Raw genomic sequence first — 22,135 nt, forward strand, 5'->3', positions numbered from 1 at the left:
TTAGAAAGAAACTTGGATTCGAAAACCAGCAATATGACATCCAAATGCTTTATAATATTGTACTGTGGAAATTTTATTGCTCAGTCAGATGATTTTTGTATTTAGAAAGAAGCATTCTAGGAGAGATAAAATTTATCACTAGATGGTGTAGATCAGTGTTTCTCAATCTTCAGATATCTGCATACCTCTTCTTAAATTTTCATTATTACCAAGTACCCCCTTATCAAATAATAAATAAATAAAGTATATTTCATTGTAAATGTCTATTTTATTTGAATTCATATGTTCATGTAAACAAAAAATATGATTTATTTTTAATAGAATAAAATTTGGAATAGGTTCCCCTTCATTTCCGTCCATGAATATCCACATTTCAAGTAATTCATATCATACTTACGAAGATTTTTCATCTTCATCCTAGTTGGTTCTCTAGAGATGTCAGATGACACACCCATATCAATTTCATTTGATCCAGATGCAATATCGTTTTCTTGTTGCTAACAGCTACTTGTATTTGCTATATTGCTCTCTTTTGTGGTTTATAAATCCAATCTTTAACCAATGATCCATACTTAAAGAATTTGAAAGCTAAAAAAATTACTATAAATTTATCTACTCGAATATAACTCGCACTTTTTTTCCCAAAATTAAACCTAAAAAATCGTGCTGAGAGATATATGCAGGGATTTTTGGAAACTAAAGTTTTCAGAAAATAAACTGCAAATGGTGTGACTTACCAAGAAGCTCATACTTGCTATCGCTGCTTTAGGCATCGAGAACAGTTTCCTTGTGTGCATCGTCAAAGTCATCTACCCAAATAGCTTCATCTTCTTTCCCATTATTTCAAGCAAAAATTACCAGTAATTTACAAGACTTGAGATATGTGGAACAGCTATGAAGTGCATATGATGGGTGTGGTATTAACAAAAGATCTTGCGAACAAAGACAAATTAGCATTTCAACAGTTGAGTTGAAATGCTAATTCTCTTCAACCGAATTCCATAATATCTGAAACACATTCACTATATATTTCTTAGTTTTAACACGTTCATGATGGGTTGGTGTCAAGCAAAACCATATGTTGCACCGGCAACATATGATTTTGCTTGAGTCTATACAGCAGTTTCTGTTGGAGGGGAGATGTGATTCATTAGTTAGTGCTGTTTTTATCCCAGTTGTCGCTAATTGCACTATTTGTTGAGAAATATAATGATTCCATACGTTAACGATGCACAGCCAAAAATTGGCACGTACTCCCTGAAGACCTTTCGTGTACCCCCCGGGGATACATGTACCACACTTTGAGAAACACTGGTGTAGACCATCCATATTATGCAATATTCACCAGGATGAGATAAAATTCTGTCTATCCTTGCAATGAGAGGTTTTTTTAAATAGTTCCATTCTCTTAATTCAATGTGGTCTTATAGTCAATTGTAGGGATGACTGGAGAGCAATCACAGGCAGAGAAGGCCAACTCAAGGCAGTTAACCCAGATAGGGCTAACCACCTGGATATCAGTCATCTTTGTACTTTAGTTTCAATTGGTCTTTTGGTTGTTCATCTATATGAGATTGGTGGAAAAAAAAAAACTGATAGCCTTTGGCTATATGATGATATAAAAGAGCTGAGGTCTTTTCTCTCTCTCATGCTATCTATCTGTCTTTCTTTCTCCTAATACTATCAGGCTTTCTTGCACTCCTATACCAACTACTCTAGGCCTATGATGAGCAACCCTTTTCACCTCAATAAAGGTCGAAACTGGTCTGGATAGCAACCCTTCTCATAATGCATAGCATTATACACACCCGTAAGGATATGTGCTTTGCATTATGGGATACTAAGGCAAGTGATGTGAAGTCATAAGCTTCTGCATACGAGTTGCCCCAGTCCAGAAAATAGTTCAGGTGCAAATTTGTTTGCTTACACTGGGATAAAGGATTAAACCAAGTATATAATTTCTGGTATCTTTAATTTATAGTATAACCAAGTGAAAAAACTTCCTACAACAATCTATAAGTCAGAGTATTATTATTATTGTTATTGTTCCGGGCAACTCCAAGGAGTCGACAGACTCATCGAGGGAGGCCCTAACATCATATCAAGAACAACTATTCGACATTGACACAGTATCTTTCATACTTTGCCTTGAACTCATTCACGGTCGTAGCACCCACAACAGACTCTGGAAGCTTATTCCACTCATTCACCACTCTCCAAGTAAAAAACCTAGCTCTAACTCCCTTGTCAACCACGCTCTTGCCCAGCTTCCATGCATGGCCCCTAGTCCTCCCACCACCAGTCATATTTTCAAAAATATCTTCTGGATCAATCTTATAGAAACCCTTCAGTAATTTGAATGTCTCAATCATATCACCCCTCCTTCGCCTATCGTCCAATCTCTGCAACCCACAAATCTTCAACCTATTCTCATAAGGTTCATTCCACAGACCTTCTATCATCTTGGTCACTCGTCTCTGGATCCTCTCCACTTCCTCCCCATCACGAAGAAACCCTGGTGCCCATAACTGGGCACATTAGTCCAGATGGGGTCTTATCAAGGCTCGATACAGAGGAACAACAACTTTTTTGTCTCTGCATGTTAAAGTATTTTTCAGAAGCCAAGTGATTTGATGAGCTGATTTAGTCACTTTTGCAATGTGCCCCCCTAAACTTCAATTCCCTATCCACCAACACTCCCAAATCCCTGGCCTCATCAATCACCTGGAGTACGGTTGCACCAATGCGATATACTGCTGCTATTCTTTTCACCCCAAAGTGCATAACCTTACACTTTGCCACATTAAATTGACATCCATATTTCCTAGCCCAGTCCTCCAAACTATCCAAATCATCCTGTAAAATTTTGACATCCTGTGCACTCACAATTGCTCTGCCCAACTTTGCATCATCAGCAAACAAGTGAACACTTCCTCTCAAATCCTTTCCTATATCATTGATGAACAAATTGAAAAGCAGTGGTCCAAGAACAGAGCCCTGCGGCACACCACTAGTCACAAGCCGTCTTTTAGACTCCACTCCTGCATAAACCACTCTCTGGTATCTCTCCTTCAACAACCCTCCTATCCATCTCACCAACCCTATATCTATCTCCATCTGCTCCAGTTTACTGATTAGGGTTCCATGTGGAATCCTGTCAAAGGCCTTGGCAAGGTCCAGTAGTATCACTGTAAACCCATTACCCCTATCCAGTTCAGCCGTCACTGTGTTATAAAACGTGAGCAAGTTACTGAGGCATGATCTACCCTTCACAAAACCATGTTGTCCCCCATATAATATCCCATTTTCATCTATCCAATCCTGTATTCTTTTCTTGACTAATTTCTCTAAGACCTTGACAATGATTCCTGATATGCTAATCGGTCAGTAATTTACAACAGCAGTCTTGGAACCACCTTTATGCAGTGGAACTATTTTCCCCTCTTTCCACCCCCTCGGGACTAACCCAGACCCGAGACTCAAATTAAACAAAATGGTCAAGGGTACTGACAATTCTTTAGCTGCTACTCGTACGACACGAGCTGGTATACCATCCAATCCCACGGATGTATTGACATTGAGGTTATGCAATAGACTACTCACCTCCACTTCATTCACCACAATTCCCATATAATCTACTGGTTTATTCGTTTCTGCAATGTTACCACCTGGATGTTATATACTTGCAAAGTGCTCACTCAGTAACTCAATTATATCAACTGATTCAGTTACCTCCCTACCATCGGCATTCTTTAAAATCATTCTGCCATGTACATTTTTCCTTTTACTTGCTACATATCTAAAAAACTGTTTAGGATTCTCTTTAGCCTGCATGGCCAATGTTCTTTCGTAATCCTTTTTTGCTTTTCTTACCACACTCGTTACCCTTCTGGCCTGCGCTTTATACCATTCATGTGCCTGCCAGTCACCTTTCTCCTTAAATTCCCTCCATAATTGTTTCTTTTTTTGCAGCTCAAGCTTAATGGTGTTATTCATCCATTTAACCCCTACTTGATTTATTATTTGGACTCTAGGTATACAGTCAGCCATTGCTTCATGCAAACACTTCTTAACTGCCTCCCATGCACTATCAACTTCTAGTCCTTGCAGTTGTACATGCCATGGCACTGAACCAATAAAACTCCTAAGCTTGTCATACTTTCCAGCCCGATAATTCCACATGTACCCTGTCTTAATTGAAAATTCCACACCTTTAGCCGCCTCCCAAGTCAAGACCCTACGATCACACTCACCAATTGGTGGCAATGTGGTCATATTTGTTACAGCCAAATCCTCAGATGTAATTACTAGGTCAAGCACTCTCTGACCCCCTAGTATTTTCCATTACATGCTGTCGCAGATAGTTATCCCTTAATAACCGCATAAAATCCAATTCCTTCCTCCCGTGTATCCTCTCCTCACTCCAATCAATGTGACCATAGTTGAAATCTCCCATAATAATTACCCTCCTTCCACTCATTTCTTCAATTTGCTTGTGCATACTGTCACCAACATCTTTTCCATCACCTGGTCTATAGCAGCACCCAATTGTATATTTAGTTCTGCTAGCCACAATCTCACACCAAATGGCCTCAAATGTACTCTTTTCTCTATCCTGCAATTCAACTTCTATTCTCCTTGGCTATAGCTCATCAGCTATCATCAACAATACTCCTCCCCCCATTTTATTCTCCCTGTCATTCCTGAACACACTATACCCATCACATTCAATCCCACTAGCTATATCATCTACATTTAGCCATGATTCACTAATACCAATAACCTGTGGTCTGAAAGTGCCAACCATGGCTAAAAACTCTTCCTTCTTGTTCCTAATACTCCTAGCATTAGTGTACATGAATTTAAGACCCCCATTAGCCCCAACCCTACCTTGATCCCTTATATTAACTATCCCACTCTGATTTGGTGTCCTTATTCGCTCGGGCATATTATATTCATTCATACATTCAACTGCCTCCCTAAGGACTGTATATCTCCCCCCCCCCTTAATAAATCTAGTTTCCCTGAATTTGCACATCCATTACATTCAGCAACACTTTCTCAAGTCTCCTTACACCCTAACCATTCAAATGCAAGCCATCCATCTTATATAGATCCTTTCGCCCATCGAACTCACTCCACACATCCACAAATTCCACACCAGTCGTCATACATAACCCACGCATAAAGTCATTCGCAATTATGGCCCTCCTTTTAAACATTTCTCTGTCATACCGTGGCAAAAGACTAATCATTCTAACTCTCTCACTCTTTTCTCTTGCTACCTCAAACAATTCATTCAGGTCTTCTATCATTTCCATTTTATCTCCTTTCAAATCATTCGTACCTGCCACAACAATCATTTCTTTCACCCTTTCCTTTTGCTCTCTAATAGACTCAGTTTCATCCTTTGTGGTCGCACCAGGTTGGTACGATTTTGTCAAATCCTCTACTAACACACACCTTGTACTAACGAGTCTCCATACAGCACTCTATCCTTCATTTTGTTCATGTTCACACTCATACGCCTATTTTTCCTGTCATACTTTTTATTATTGGTTGGTTCATTCAGTCGACTTTTGCTCACACGTTCTAGCTGCTGTTTTGCCTTTTGTATCGCACCATTCAACAACGCGATCTCACACATTGCATCTATCTCATCTTTTTTATTCTCTGTAAAACCATTAATACTATCATTCACACTTTCTACATTCACACTCTCACAATTCTCTGGTACAACCTCGCCGTTTCTTGTCATATCCCTATTTTCTTCATTCTGAAGTTTGACAAAAATATCACACTCACGATCCGAAATACACTTCAATTCCTCATTCTCCTTACATTTTCTACACACATTCACTCCTTTATTATCATCTAACCACACTCTGACCGCACTCCGCAAAGTTTACATTTCACAGATAGTACACTGAATCATCTCCTTTACATTACCGTTCTTGAAAGAAGATGGCGAACTATCATTACTGGCCGCCATTTTCCTTCGTACTGGAGCCATTACTAGTAACGTATTTTATCAAATTATAAATTATAAACACCAAAAACACACAAACAGATGCACTAAGATACGCAAGGCAAACAAAACCACGCAATATTAAAGTAAATTTATCAACGATAACTGAAAATAATGCTTATCTTTTCTGGAGCTTTCACGAACACTACACATTACGAATCCCTCTAGCAGCGACTTCCTGGCATAGATTATTTTATAAAACACTTTAGTACACTAACTACACTAATAAAACTACAATAATATACTAAAATTACACAATTAAATCTAACAAAATATTAATAAATCAACAAAAATCACAAATCTTTCAGGAGCTCTCCGACAGTACGTCCATTCACCAGCTAGCCTCGACACCAGAAAAAAAAAAAGAAGAGTATTCTAATAATAAGATGAGTTTGTCATGATCAAGAAGAATAAGCAGAGGCCAAATAAGGCTTAAATTCCACTTGTTCTTCTCCATATTTCTATTACATATTTTTTCCTAGTCTCTTCTTCAGTATGCTTGCATACATTTTTTATGGAATATTTAGTAAGTAAAATCCTCTGTAATCTCACATGATTTTATGAGGGTGTGCTAAAAAGTTGTGATAATCACCATGAAAGACTTGAGGTAGAACCATGTAACTTACACATTATTCTACATATTTCCCACAGTACTGCATCATTTGCAATCCTCTGAGGTAAAAAAAGTCTTTTCCCTATTGCACAAACCAGTCCTAAGCTGCAGATATGACTTCATCATCTGTTATAAATTTTGCCTTTCAAGTGTTTCTTTAAATTTGGGAATAGGAAATAGTCAGATGGGCATTGTCCTGCAAAAGCAACACGTGTCTGCTCAGTTTCCCATTGAATTTTTCCTTCAGTTCTTTCAGAGCTGTTGAATAAACTGCTGCTGTAACAGCTTAACCATTTTTGAGGTATATGGTAAGGATTATACCATCCATATCCCAGATGGCAAGAATCTTTGCTGCTGACTTTTGGGTTTGGAACTTCTTTGGCCATGGAGAGCCTTTTTGTCTTCACTCCGTTGACTATTGTTTGGTATCTTGGTCACAGTGATGAAGCTACGTTTCATCAATAGTCACAATACGAGCCAAAAAATTTGCACCTGATTTCTCAAAATGACCCAAAATCCCTTGAGATGACAGCACACACTCTCTCTTTTGGTCAGCATTCAAACATTTGGAGACCCACTTTGCTGAGAGCTTCTGCATGTCCAGATGATGGTGAATAATGACCTCAACTCATTCTCTGGATATCCCCAGAGCCTTTGGAATGTTTTTGGCTAGTATTTGTCTATCATCAAGGATCATGCACTGCATCGATGATTTCGGGTGACCGCAGTCTTCCTGACCTGGGGTATCTGTTGTCTCAGGATGCCCAGTTTTAAACTCAGCCACCCATCTGGTTAGATATGCTGGGGAACAGAACCCTAAAGTCTCACATAAAGTTTGGGAAATTTCAGTTGCAGACTTTTCTTGTAGCACAAAACACTTGATGGCAGCCTGCACCTCTGTGTCTTCAAATTTCTTCAAAACCTCTGACAGGTCTTCTTATATATCCTAAAAGAAAAAGAACAAATTATTACAATCTGATGAAACATGGGGATTAAAGGGTTTTAAGATATGTTCTTTCTTGTTTATTTTGTTCTAAACATCTAGAACAAAAATTATCATTTTTGTTCTAGATGTTTAGGCCTAGTCATATTTAAATATTTCTGATTGAATATCATCTCATCTAGATACCTTACATTTCAGGTTTCTGATGAGTTTTTCTACCTGAAGTATTGATGTGGACTCCAGATTGCATTCCACTTGAATCTTTTCATTTCGTATTCTTTCAAAGTATTTACTCCAGACATACAGAATATTTTATCATCTCTGATTCCTTTCACAGCTCTTTCTTCCATTTTGAAGCTTCTTTAACAGCCACAAGAATTTTACCGCCTTTATGATAATTTCTTTCCATTTTCTTACCAAAGTCTTTCCAGGACTTTTGCATTTTTCTCTGTATTCTCTCAGGACATCTGATGGCCTACTTGCTAAGAACTTTAAATATGCTTTCTTCATTTCTATGACTGCCTTTTTAACTTACTCAGAACACTGTGGAGTTCTGATTTTTCTATCTTTGCAGGCAACTTTACCACATGATTCCCTTGCTGAATCTATCCATGTTTTTTCCAGTGCTTGCCAGTGGTCTTTAAGGCTCAATTCTTGAATTAAAACATTTTTTCTTGAATAATATTTGTATATTTTAATCTACATTTCACCTCTGAAAGTTACTCTGATTATAATTATTTTTAAAACTTTCTTAAATGCTTTTCTTTTCAATATGACATTCAATTTTATCCTGCTCAAAACTAAATGGTGATCACCTCCTTATCTCAAATGTACTGTATACTCTTATTCTGAACCAGTGTAAAGATTTTGTTATCAACAATAACATACAAAATGAGACTTTTTTCTTCCTTTTTTTCTTCTGTCCATGTGAATTTGTGCACATGACCTGAACAGAAATCCAGAAGGCCCTTGCCATTATTAATAATTTTGCTCTCTACTCTGTTGTTTAAATCTCCAACAATGACCAATTCCTCTTTCTTTGTGTTCAGCTGCCTTCTCATAATATATCTAATAGTAATCCACAGTATCATGAGAGGAACCCAGACTTCATATGCTTCCTAAATGCACCCTTAAACTGCTTTCAGAAATACCTACCCTTTAGCTCTAACTCTTTGAGCACTAAATTGCAAAATCTTGCTTGCATGACTGTTCTGGATGTTTTGTTATACAAACCCATTAAAGATTCACATGTGGCTAAAATTATCTTATTCTTAATTATGCTGAGAAGGAACTCTGAATTATTCATTTTTATTTTTATTTTTTTGACTTGCCTGAAAAGTTTTTGTAAACATATAGTATACTTGTAGCATGGATGAGATAAAGATTTTTTTGGATATTTTTTATTTATTCATCTTTTAAAAAAATTTTCTATTTTCATTAATTTAATTTTATTTTTATATTTAATTTTTGACATGGGTGACTCTGCTCCAGAGACAAAACATGAAAATTTTTTATGACACTTCATGCCTCCAATAAGCAGGACAATGGTCTCATACCAAGCAATGAAATTCATCTCCAACCTAATGACAATCACAAAAATCCATTCAAATGTGGGCTGTGTTTGGGATAATAATTTTTGTTTCATTTTGTTAGAAACGTTCAGATGGTAAAAAGTTTATTTTCTAATTATAAAGAAAAGAGTGATGGCTGGGAAGATAATCTCATCAATGATTTGAATCACATGCAAGGCAAGTGATTCAAATCCATTTCCATCCTTAATAAAGAAAAAAAAGTACAGAAACAAGAAATGTCTTTGCAAAATAAATAAAATTGTTAGGATCTACACCATTATGTTTAAAGAGAGAAAGGCAAGTTTCCATGTATTATTTCAGCAAATCTTAAAGTTCACCTAGAGCATAAATGTACAGCTAATAAGCAGATTCTGGCAATGCAACCTAAGTGCAATTCTTTGTAAATTTAGGCCGTTATGAATTACAGCCAAAGATGAAAAGATGAAGAACTTGAGTTTCTGGGAATAAAAACACTGCCGCCTCCATATGAAAAAGACTGCCTTTGTAAATGGGAATTCTAGTCTAACTTATGATAGAATTTTGGGATCTGTGTCTGAAAATTTATTCAAGTAATTAATATTTCATTTGTCATCTTTTAAAAAATGCACTTTTTTTAGCAGTTGGCTTTCATAAAAGGAAGTTCATACATATTAAAATATAAAAACAATTTATATTCATAATTCTTTGGATACAAACTATGGTCCTTTCACTTAAGGTACATTTCATCAAAGAATTTAAAGAAATTATTATTATCATTATTATTATTCAGGTCTCCATGGAGTCAAAAGACTCATCACGGGAGGTCCTTTCTAAGAAACACAAGTCTATCAAGACTCATCAAGAGAGGTCCCTCCTAGGAAACACAAAGTCTATCATACCACTACTTAAATGCATTGACTGTTCTCACTCTCACCACTCCATCAAGCAATGCATTCCATGGTTCAACCAATGCAAAGAAACCACTCCTCACCTTCTTTCTCACAGTTTCCTTTCGTAACTTCCAGGGATGGCCCCTTGTCATGACTACATTCAGATCAATAGTTCAATCAGATCAATTGATCAATCAATAGTAATCACTTCTCAAAATTTTGATAATCGAATGCAGTCTGAGCAATTCAAATCTAGACAGTGAATCAGTCTTCTTAGGATCTCCTAAAAATGATTGTCAAATCTGAATCGACTTTTTGAAATATCTTTGTTTAGTTCCAGTCAATGCTAGAGTTTTACACTAAACACACTGAGGTTAGAAGTAAGTCCAAATCTGTTAGCTTCTAAGTCTGAAGTAATCTTTATTATCAACTCAGCTGTGACTTAGAACTAAACTAGTAAGCACATGCTATGTGACTTATATCCTTTGATTCATGTTCTGAATGTAGTTAAAGTGATCTTCATCTTCTCTTTGCTCGCTCTCCCTGATGATGTCCATGTCACATCAGATGAAATATACTGGAGTTCTTAATAAATTCTATATTTTTTTACACATGTTAGCCATCTAAGTGTTCAACACTCAGTAATCTTCATGTTCTTTAATATGATCTATACAGATGTAAGGAAGTGAGACATTTTCTGACATCTGATGCTAGTGCAGTTGAGGAGTGATATTTATCAATAATCTGAGTTAAGCAAAAATCACCAATAAATCTCAGTCCCAGAGCAGGTCACCATTAGGTATCAAAAAAATTTCAATATTTATTGCTTTACAGAAAAATTTGTGCGGACAGCATTCTTCACAAATCTACAACAAACACAGTTGTTCAAAAATGTTGTTTCTTTTGACCTATATCAAGAATAAATTGATTCCACTGTCCCTAGATGGTCAAATGACAGCAACAGGTGCCTTGCTTCTATCATCATGTCACAAGTAGATATATTCCCAAACTTTCCTATCATTTCTCTCTCCCACCTCCCAACATTTTGCTATAGCAAAAACTCTAGCTAACAGAGCCATCTACCTCTGTCCAAACCAGACTTCTATCACTGCTAAACTTTCCTTTATTCGTCACACTTTCCAATCCAATTGTGACAATGCTGAAAAAAAAAAAAAAATTACCATTATTTTTTCTCTCTACATTTCTCAGCCCTTTCAACCTACAGATTACAGTAAAGAAACAACAACTAAAATTATATGGTTTGGGACACATCGATGGAACGCTGCATACTCTATGGCAGGAGTTAAACTGGAGGAAGTAGGGGAGACAAGAGATCTGGGGTTGATGATTGATAGAAACCTGAAATTTAGGGGACATATTGCAAAGGTAGTGAAGGAAATACAGAGGATTGCTGCAATAATGAGAAGGACACTGACCTGCAGAGATAAAATGGTTATCATTCTGTTGTATAAGACTCTGATCAGACCACACTTAGACTATTGTTCTCAGATCTGGTCCCCAGGATTTGAAGGGGATAAATTAACTGTGGAAAGGGTACAAAGGCAGATAACAAAAATGGTGTCAGGACTGTATAATGTTAGTTATGAGGATCAGCTGAGGGAATGTGGACTGCAGAGTTTGGTGGATAGAAGAAGGAGAGGTGATATGATTGAGACTTTTAAACTGTTGAGAGGTGGTTACAGGGTTGACACTGGGGAGTTCTTTCCCTTGGTTGAACAGCAAGAAGGAGTTGTGACAACAGGCCATCCCAGGAAGTTACGAAAGGAAACTGTGAGAAAGAGGGTGAGGAGTGGTTTCTTTGCATGGAGGGTGGCTGAACCATGGAATGCATTGCCTGATGGAGTGGTGAGAGCGAGAACAATCAATGAGTTTAAGGAGTGGTATGATAAACTTTGTGTTCCCTAGGAGGGACCTCCCTCGATGACTCTTGATAGACTTGTGTTTCTTAGAAAGGACCTCCTGCGATGAGCCTTTTGACTCCAATGGAGGCCTGAATAATAATAATAATAATATCCGAAGGTTGTTGTTTATTTTTTAATGGTATATATTAGAACACAGAAAAATAAGTAAATAATTAATTTATTAACTTATTGCTGATATTTCGCTGGTGGTATAATCAGCATCTTCAGACCACAAAAACACAGTTTGTCACAATACATGAAACTATAACAACATGATGTAATCATTGGACTAGTTAAACAAAATTGTAGCAGCCACACAAAGACTAGAGTCCTGATTTTGGCACCCTCTATCTGAAAAAAAAAAAAAAAAAAAAAATGCAGCTATCACATAAGACTAGAGTCCTAAACAGAGATAAAAACCGGTACTAGGTTTTTCTTAAGATGATTGTCTCCCAGATTTTAGGCAAATTTATACAGCCATATTTGTTGAGATTTGGAGTGTGTTTCAGAGCTTCTGTGCAGTACTTTTGTGTTCTTCCAGTTGATCCTGTGTGCAGGGGTATCCAGAGCATGGTCTGCTAGATCCGACTTGCCACAGTGATAATGCCGGCTGTATCTTTTGTGTTCTGATGCAGATGTTCACAGTTCTTCCTGTTTGACTGTAGTAGGCTTGATTACATGAACAGGGTACTTCGTAGACTCCTGGATGTGATAAAGGGGAATGCTGTCCTTGGGTGAGCGGATAAGGGTTGCTAATTTGCCACACGGTCTGAATGTGGTGAGTAGTTCATGTTTTTTTTTAGAATTCTTGAAATCTTTTCGGATGTGCCTTTAATGTATGGGATGGCGACTGTTTTGTAGTAGTTCTCTGTGGTGGATAGTGGGAGGGGTTTCTTAGGAGCATTTAGTATTTTGTTTAGCTTATGGGGATTATAGCCATTGGCCAAGAAGGTGTGGCATAAACGAGCCAGTTCAGCAGCAAGAGCATTGTCATTGGAACAGATTGCTCTTGCTCTGTGGGTTAGCGTTTTTAAAATACCATATTGTTGAGAAGGGTGATGGTGTGATTGTTTGTGTAAATATCTTCCTGTATGTGTGGGTTTTCTAAAAACTGAAAATGATAAGGAACCATCTGGAAGACGTGTGATCAATGTATCTAGGAAGGGCAGACAGTTATTAGCTTCCAATTCCATTGTAAAGTGGATTTTTTGATGTTGGCTATTTAAATGCACTAAGAATGTTTCTAATGTCTCTGGGCCATGTGGCCAAATAGCAAGCACATCAGCAACATAGCATAGCCAAAGCGTTGGTTTGAGAGTGGCTGTATTTATTGCTAGTTTTTCCAGGTGTTCTATGTAAAACCTGGGGGGGGGGGGGGGAGCCCATGGCTGTCCCATCTATTTGTTTGTATATTTTCCCTTTCCATGTGAAATATCCTGCAATGTTTTATTAATTTGAATAGTTCAAATATATCAGGGGGAAGTGTGACTTCAGTAGATTGAGTGTTTCTATTAGTGGTACTTTTGTGAATAGTGAGGTAATATCAAAGCTTACTATTAAGTCTGAGCTTTTTAGGGTATGGTGTCGTAAGATGCTTTTTAGGTGGGCTGAATTTTTGACAAAAGAGGGAGAATTGTTTGTGAGAGTGGCTAGTAGCTTAGCTAAATGTCTAGCTAGTTTGTATGTGGGACTATTTATACTGTCCACAATTGGGCGTAAGGGTGTACCTTGTTTGTGAATTTCTGGTGCTCCATAAATCCTAGGTGTTTTAACATAGATGGGCTTGAGTTTGTTTACTGTGTCTTTGTGCCAGGAAGTGACTTTTTTCAATAATTTACGCGCCTTATTCTTTTGCATGTTGATGGGATTGCGATCTATAATTTTGTATGTTGACTGATCTTGTAACAGTGTGTGCATTTTGTTTTCATATTCTGTTGTGTCCATCACCATGGTTGCATTCCCTTTGTCTGCTTTTGTTATGATAATCTGGCTATTTTCTGTAGCTCTTTAACAGCAATGATTTCCTTATGCGTGATATTATTTTTGGGAGGCTTAGATTTGATTAGGATGTTGGCCACATCTAAACATATGTTGTTGGCTATTGTTGGATGCAGGTCGTATATTCCCCATTCGATGGATGCCATTATTTCAGCTTTTGGAACTTGTTTGGGAGTCATGGCAAAATTGTGCCCTCGACTTAAGCACTAGTGGCTTATTTGATTAAGGTGAGCGACGATAAATTCACAACGACGCAATTACATTGTCCCAAACAATGTAATTGCGGTCGTTGTATAGTGTTGTGTTGTTGGAGATATTGTGGACAGTATAAATAGTCCCACATACAAACTGGCTAGACATTTAGCTAAGCTACTAGCCACTCTCACAAACAATTCTCCTCCTTTGTCAAAAATTCAGCCCACTTAAAAAGCATCTTACAACACCATACCCTAAAAAGCTCAGACTTAATAGTAAGCTTTGATATCACCTCACTATTCACAAATATACCACTAATAGAAACCCTCAATCTACTTCCCCCCCCCCTGATATATTTGAACTATTCAAATTCACAATACATGCAGGATATTTCACATGGAAAGAGAAAATATACAAACAAATAGATGGGACAGCCATGGGCTCCCCCCTTCCCAGCCAGCCAACTTTTACATAGAACACCTGGAAAAACTAGTAATCAATACAGCCGCTCTCAAACCAACACTTTGGCTATGCTATGTTGATGATGTGCTTGCTATTTGGCCACATGGCCCAGCGACGTTGGAAACATTCTTAGCGCATTTAAATAGCCAATATCCAAAAATTCACTTTACAATGGAACTGAAAGCTAATAACTATCTGCCCTTCCTGGATACACTGATCACACGTCTTTAGATGGTTCCTTATCATTTTCAGTATTTAGAAAACCCACACATACAGGGAGATATTTACACAAACAATCACACCATCACCTTTCTCAACAATATGGCATTGTAAAAACTCTAACCCACAGAGCGAGAGCAATCTGTTCCAATGACAATGCTCTTGCTGCTGAACTGGCTCGTTTATGCCACACCTTCTTGGCCAATGGCTATAATCCCCATAAGATAAACAAAATACTAAACACTCCTAAGAAACCCCTCCCACTATCCACCACAGAGAACTACAACAAAATAGTCACCATCCCATACATTAAAGGCACATCCGAAAAGATTTCAAGAATTCTTAATAAACATAAACTATGCACCACATTCAGACCATGTGGCAAATTAGCAACTCTTATCTGCTCACCCAAGGACAGCATTCCCCTTTATCACATCCAGGAGTCTACGAAGTACCCTGCTCATGTATTGAAGCCTACTACAGTCAAACAGGAAGAACTGTGAACATCTGCATCAGCAAACACAAAAGATACATCCGGCATTATCACTATGGCAAGTCGGGCCTAGCAGACCATGCTCTGGATACCCCCTGCACACAGGATCAACTGGAAGAACACAAAAGTACTGCACAGAAGCTCTTACAAGTCACAGAGATTGTTCTTAGAGACAACAGAATCTCTGAAACACACTCCAAATTTCAACAAATATGGCTGTATAAATTTGCCTAAAATCTGGGAGACAGTCATCTTAATCATCTTAAGAAAAACCTAGTACCAGTTTTTATCTCTGTTTAGGACTATAGTCTTATGTGATAGCTGCAATTTTTTATTTTTTTTTCAGATAGTCGGAACAGAACAGATGCCAAAATCAGGACTCTAGTCTTTGTGTTGCTGCTACAATTTTGTTTAACTAGTCCATTGATTACACCATGTTGTTATAGTCTCGTGTATTGTGAGAAACTGTGTTTTTGTGGTCTGAAGATGCTGATTATACCACCAGCGAAATATCAGCAATAAGTTAATAAATTAATTATTTACTTAGTTTCTGTGTTCTAATATATACCATTAAAAAATAAACAACATGTACGACGTACACATAAGTCTGTCCACACGTTTAAGGAATATCCGAAGGGCTTAAGATGGAGGAACACTTCTTCAATATTTGCTATTACTATTCTCTATATTTGCCACCTCAAAAAAATAGTTGGAACTTTAAAGAAAATAATCTCTACTGTTTTCAAACCCTATTTGAAGCTAGCTGCCCTTATCTGTTCTCCAAAAGATCAAATTCCTATCCTTACAGTTTAAGGATAGGTTGCAAGAACAAGGAATGTACAAGATTCCTTGTTCTTGCAACATATTCCTATTATTGTCAAACTGGAAGATCTGCTAACATGTCTTGAAGAACACAAGAAATATCATCATCATCAAATTCCTATCATTTACCCTCAAGGGGTGTACAGGATATGATAGTACTACATGAAAAATTTACATCATTACTAACTTCTTATCTACAATTTTCCTTCAAATCAGTCTGTTACTTTTCAAGACTCCAACACTATCAGATCTTATATTTCTATCGTCTAAGGCAGGGATTCTCAACCTATGGTACGCGTACCACTGGTGGTATGTGAGCCACTGCCGGGTGGTACGAAAACAGATTTGCTTACAGGTACATCTAATATCGTGAATTAAATATAGTGGTACGCCACTGGAAACGGTTGTGAACCCATGGCCTAAGGCACTTTATACCATATCAATCCACCTATATCTTGGTCTTCCTCTGGGTCATTTTCCTGCCAACCTGGCAGAGAACACTTCTTTTGCTATTTTTTCCTTGCCCATTCTGTTTAAGTGACCATACCACCTGAGATTAGCTCTGCTAACGCATTCCTGGATGCTGACAATGTCAAGTTCCTTCCTAATATCCTTGTTTTTAATATGATATTGCCATTGATGCCATCTGTTCACGCCTCTAATCTTTCTCAGGACTCTCATATCTGTGGTCTCTAGTCTTTGGTAAAGTGTTTTTCTTCTGGCCATGCTCTCAGATCCATAAGTGAAAACTGGTTTGAATACTGTCTTGCATACAGCTAATTTAGTGTTCCGACTAATTTCTCTCTTATTCAATATGAATTTATTCAATTGACTTCCTATCATACCAGCTTTGTTGATTCTGTTGTCTATTTCTATATTTAATTTACCATCTTCACTAAAAATCGTGCCTAAGCAGCTGAAATGTTTTATTTGTTCCACAGGTTCTCCGTTCACAACACAGTTGACATTTTCAACGATTCTTCCTATTTTCATTGTCTTTGTCTTTTTATTGCTGACCTTCATACCATATCTATTACAACAGTTATTCAATTTAGTCAGAGAATCTTGCAGACTTGTTGCGGATTTATTTAGAAGTATAACATTGTCCGCATAAAGCAAAGAGCTGACGTTAACATCTTCAATTTTGATATCATGTTTAATACCACTTTCCTTCATAATGTGATCCATATAGATAATGAATAACAGAGGGGATAATGTACATCCTTGTCTCATACCACATTTAACATTAAACCATCTTCCTGTACTTCCTTCAATTCTAACTGCTGACTTACAACTCAAATACAGACTAAGTATTGCTTGATATAATGCCCAATTGACACCATATAACTGTAGCGTATTGAATAGCTTCTCTCTTGACACCTTGTCATATGCCTTTCCCAGATCGACAAAACTTAAATACAGATCTTTGTTATATTTCGATGATTTCTCCACTATTTGTCGTAAAGTGAAGATCTGATCCTGACAGCCTCAATTTGACCTGAATCCAGCTTGTCTTTCACTAAGCTTTTCTTCCACAATTCTTCTCAACCGTTTCTATATTTGCATAAATCTTACCAGCACTCAGTAGGGAAATACCTCTGTAATTCTCACATTGTTTTATTTCCCTTTTTATATATGGGTACTATGAGAGCTCTACTCCAATCATCAGAAATTCGCCCCTCTGTCCAGGCCTTCTGAACTATGCAGTGCAGCCACTGTAAGACTTTTATACCACCATACTTCAGCATTTCTGGCTCAATATCATCTACTCCTGATGCCTTTCCACATTTCAAGCCTTTGATGGCTTTTTCTACTTCAAATATGGATATGTATTCCTGACTGCATGCCTGATAAGTGTTTTTTTTATCACTGTGCTGTCATCACTGCTTGTTTCATTTAGCAAATTTTCAAAGTAATTACTCAATACTTCAAGGATATCCTTTTCTCCAGTTTTCATCTTACCTTTATCATCTCTAACTCCTTTTACAGCACTCTTTCCTTCATTTCTAAGCTTCTTCAACAACTTCCAGAATATCTTGCCACCTTCTTGATATTTATTTTCTCTGTTCTTACGAAAGTCCTCCCATGACTTTTGCTTAGCTAGTTTTACACAGTGTTTACTTTCTTACATTTGTCTCTGTATTATCTAAGAGCAAAAGCTGACTTATTTGCTAGGAACTTTTGATATGCTTTCTTCTTTTCCTTCACTGCCTCTTTAACTTCCTGTGTCCACCATGGAGTTCTGATTTTTCTATCCTTGCAGACAACTTCAACATGCCTCTCTGGCTGAATCAATCATGGTTTTCTTCAAGGCTTGCCACTGAATCTCCAAGGTTTGGTTCATGTATTCAAACTCTTTCATTTTTTCTTCAATAATCTTTGTGTATTTTAGTCTACAGTTCACATCTGAGAGCTGCTCAACTTTTATTCGCTTTAAAACTTTCTTACATGTTATTCTTTTTAATATGAAATTCAATTTTATCCTGCTCAAGACTAAATAGTGATCACAAGAAATATATCTGCTGGAATTATGGTTAGTCACGCCTAGTTGACTATTCTCATAGAGAATGAAATGGAAAGTTTCTACTGTGCTATACTGCAAAAAATACAAATACGACAGAATTTTTCTGCAACCATCAGAAGATTTAAAACACCAACCAAATCTTAATAAATATGGTTGTGTGAAGCTTCCCAAGATTTGAGAAATAGTAATTCTTAGGCCACTGTTGGCACCATTCTTAGGGCTTTAATGTTACAGTCTACTGTAATCTTCCACTTATTTTTCTGTGTTGTTTGTGATTGTCATTACAAGTTTCATATTGTATTCCAGATGATGACTCTGTAACAGAGTCATTCTCTATTCTCATAGAGAATGAAATGGAAAGTTTCTACTGTGCTATACTGCAAAAAATACAAATACGACAGAATTTTTCTGCAACCATCAGAAGATTTAAAACACCAACCAAATCTTAATAAATATGGTTGTGTGAAGCTTCCCAAGATTTGAGAAATAGTAATTCTTAGACCACTGTTGGCACCATTCTTAGGGCTTTAATGTTACAGTCTACTGTAATCTTCCACTTATTTTTCTGTGTTGTTTGTGATTGTCATTACAAGTTTCATATTGTATTCCAGATGATGACTCTGTAACAGAGACAAAATACTGGAACCATTGTTTTCATTCTATTAAATATAATTATTATATAATTAATTATAAAATAAACTTACTAAAAATTTGGTATTAAATAATACATGTCTATAAACCTCTGTTCTTTGCAATATGGCATCAATCACAATAATTGATGTTTCAGTTTCAATGTATTTGTCAACAGGTTTCTCACATTTATTCTGTAAATATGTATAACAAGAAATTAATTTGAGACCTAAAACTTATATCAGTGAAAAATTTTCAAGAGAAAAATAATTAAGAACACCAGTATTTATTAACTTAATCAACTACACACATTTAACTCTAATTTATGAAAAAACTTTTATAACCGTGATTATTCACACTTTTCCATAATTGGAAAATTTCTTAAAATGTTCACTGTGCTACAACTTAACATATTTACTTTGACATTTAAACAAGAAAGGAAGGAGATGCTGATGTAAGAATTACCAGCTTTCCCATAAGCTCTGTATTATAATTTCCAGGTAGAATATTTAATTTAGAAAGTTAAGTGCTATGTAGACTTGGTACAAACTCATTATACACTGCTTAAAACAATTAGGGGATATTGTAGTTTCTGTTGGATAATTATAAATTTCTGCAAATAATTATAACTATTGAGTACTTCTTACTTATGGATAGGGTGTAATTGATGAGATATTGTTTAAATAATCGATATTTATTACGAATTTAACAAATTATACATTTTAGCGTGAAATAATTTTAACAAGAATATCCCCTAATTGTTTTGAGCAGTATATAACCAAGTGATTTGGAAGATGACATCTATCAGAGTACAGTTGATTCTTACCATAACAAACGTGGGTAGTTTGCTTTAGTGAATTTTCTTCAGAACAGTATTGTACCTAGAGCACTATGGTCAAGACTTATCAGGTGCTCTTATAATGATGTTTGCTATAGTAAGAGCTAATTGTATTGTTAACAGTGAGAGGAGCATGCTACTTTTTTGGCAATTATTAACTTCCATAATGTTATTAGAGTATTAGAGTTTATTAGAGTATACTATTTAAAATAAACTTAAGTAGCATACTCTAATAAACTGACACACACACACACACATTTCTTAGATATAGTACTGTATATTACTTTTTAAAAAAGTTATTTCTTTACATTTAAACTGAAATGGTCACCCAAATTTATGTATAAAATTAGGTAAAAATGCACTGCATGGAAAATGTTTCAGTGTTGGTCGATTGGTAGAGCCTCTGCTACTAATGGCTAATGCAAAAAAAGTTAAGCAAGTTTGAGTGCAGTTAGTAGTTGGAAGGGATTCAATCATTCAATGCTGTTGACACACTCTCCCTCGGTGAGTCTTTCGACTCCCTGGAGGTGTCACATAATAATAATAATCTTACATCATAACATTAAGAAACTTTAACATCTCTGTGAATTGAAACTTGCATAATGTTTTTGCAGATAGTTTTTCTGCTTTGTTACAAAGTAAATTATACTAGACAAGAAGTCATATTCTTGTTTTAATTTTTACCCAGGTGAAAGCAAACAAAGTCTGTGTGTGAAGTTACATGAAATCAAGAAATTATCAAGAAGAAAGTCTGTCTATAACTACATCTGATCCAGATTATTTTAATAATAGCGATATACCACTGTAACATAATACTTGATTATGGAAAATATAATATTATTATTATTATTATCCCAAGACCACATAGAGTCAAAGTCTCATCTGGTAGGTCTTTTTATCAGACACACATCTCATCATACCATGTCTTAAACACATTCAAACTCCTTGCAGACACCACACTCTCAGGCCACCATTCCAATCATTCACAACTCTGCACGAAAAAAAAACTGCCTCTCACCCCCTTACTCACACCCTCTTTATACAGTTTCCAGGGATGACCTCTGATTTTCCCCTGATCTCCCACTATTCTCTGTAAAACTTCTCCAGCACTGATCCTATAACAACCACTTACTTGTAGTTCTCTATCATATCTCCCCTCTTCCTCCTGTCTACCAGACTCTGCAAATTACATCTTCTCAATCTTTCGTCATACTTGACATTCCAGAGGTCAGAAACTACCTTAGTCAGTCGCCTTTGGACCCTCTCCAACATCTCTTCATCCTTCTGAAAACCCAGTGATCAAATCTGGGCACAATAGTCCATGTGTGGCCTAATCAAAGCTTTATACGACGGAACTACATCTACACGTCAGTGTCGAAGTAGTTCTCCCTACTTCTACACGTCAGTGTCCTCCACATCATTCCCAGAAGCCTTTGTGTTGTCTTCACAATTTTTGTGATGTGTCCCCTAAATTTTAGATCCTCATCCATTATCACCTGCAGATCTCTTATTTCCTCTACCTCCAACAATATATTCTCACCAAGCATAAATTCTACATCCCATCTTTGTTTTCCAAATTTTAAAACCTTACATTTTGCAACATTGAACTCACATCCTCATTTCCATGCCCCATATCTCAATTAATTCAAGTCTTCTTGTAAGGCCACAACATCTCGACTACTCTTTATGATTTGTCCCAACTTTGCATCATCTGCAAACAACTCAATATATCTCAATCCAAATTTTCGCCAATATCATTAATATACAAGTTAAACAGTAATGGCCCTAAAACAGATCCCTGAGGCACTCCACTAGTGACTTTCCTTTTCCTGGATATCGCACCCCCCCATACACAACTTGTTGATACCTATCAGATAGCCAGTCTCCAATCCAATGCACTAATCTAATATCCAAACCCATCTGCTCTAGTTTGACTGTCTACTTATCATGAGGTACTTCTATCAAAAGCCTTTGTGAAATCCAAGTATATTATTGTGTATCCTTCTCC

The 22,135-nt window shown here is 36.7% G+C and overlaps 1 protein-coding gene across 9 annotated transcripts in view; it reads right to left on the bottom strand.

Annotated features, from left to right (window-relative positions):
* The window catches only part of Arv1 (ACAT-related protein required for viability 1), a 215,427-nt gene that overhangs the window by 83,805 nt on the left and 109,487 nt on the right, over positions 1-22,135 (bottom strand). For 7 of the 9 annotated variants that reach the window (XM_090399699.1, XM_090399701.1, XM_090399700.1 and 4 more), the window contains exon 3: positions 19,364-19,483. The exons of the other annotated variants lie outside the window; for them this stretch is intronic. In XM_090399699.1, coding sequence (XP_090255825.1) covers positions 19,364-19,483 — 120 coding nt within the window. The remainder of the gene's footprint in view (positions 1-19,363; positions 19,484-22,135) is intronic. 9 annotated transcript variants of the gene reach the window in all.

This window comes from Typopeltis vanoorti, chromosome 10 (genome assembly GCF_054136105.1).
Source record: "Typopeltis vanoorti isolate ZY-2024b chromosome 10, IOZ_Tvanoo_1.0, whole genome shotgun sequence".
NCBI lineage: Eukaryota > Metazoa > Arthropoda > Arachnida > Uropygi > Thelyphonidae > Typopeltis > Typopeltis vanoorti.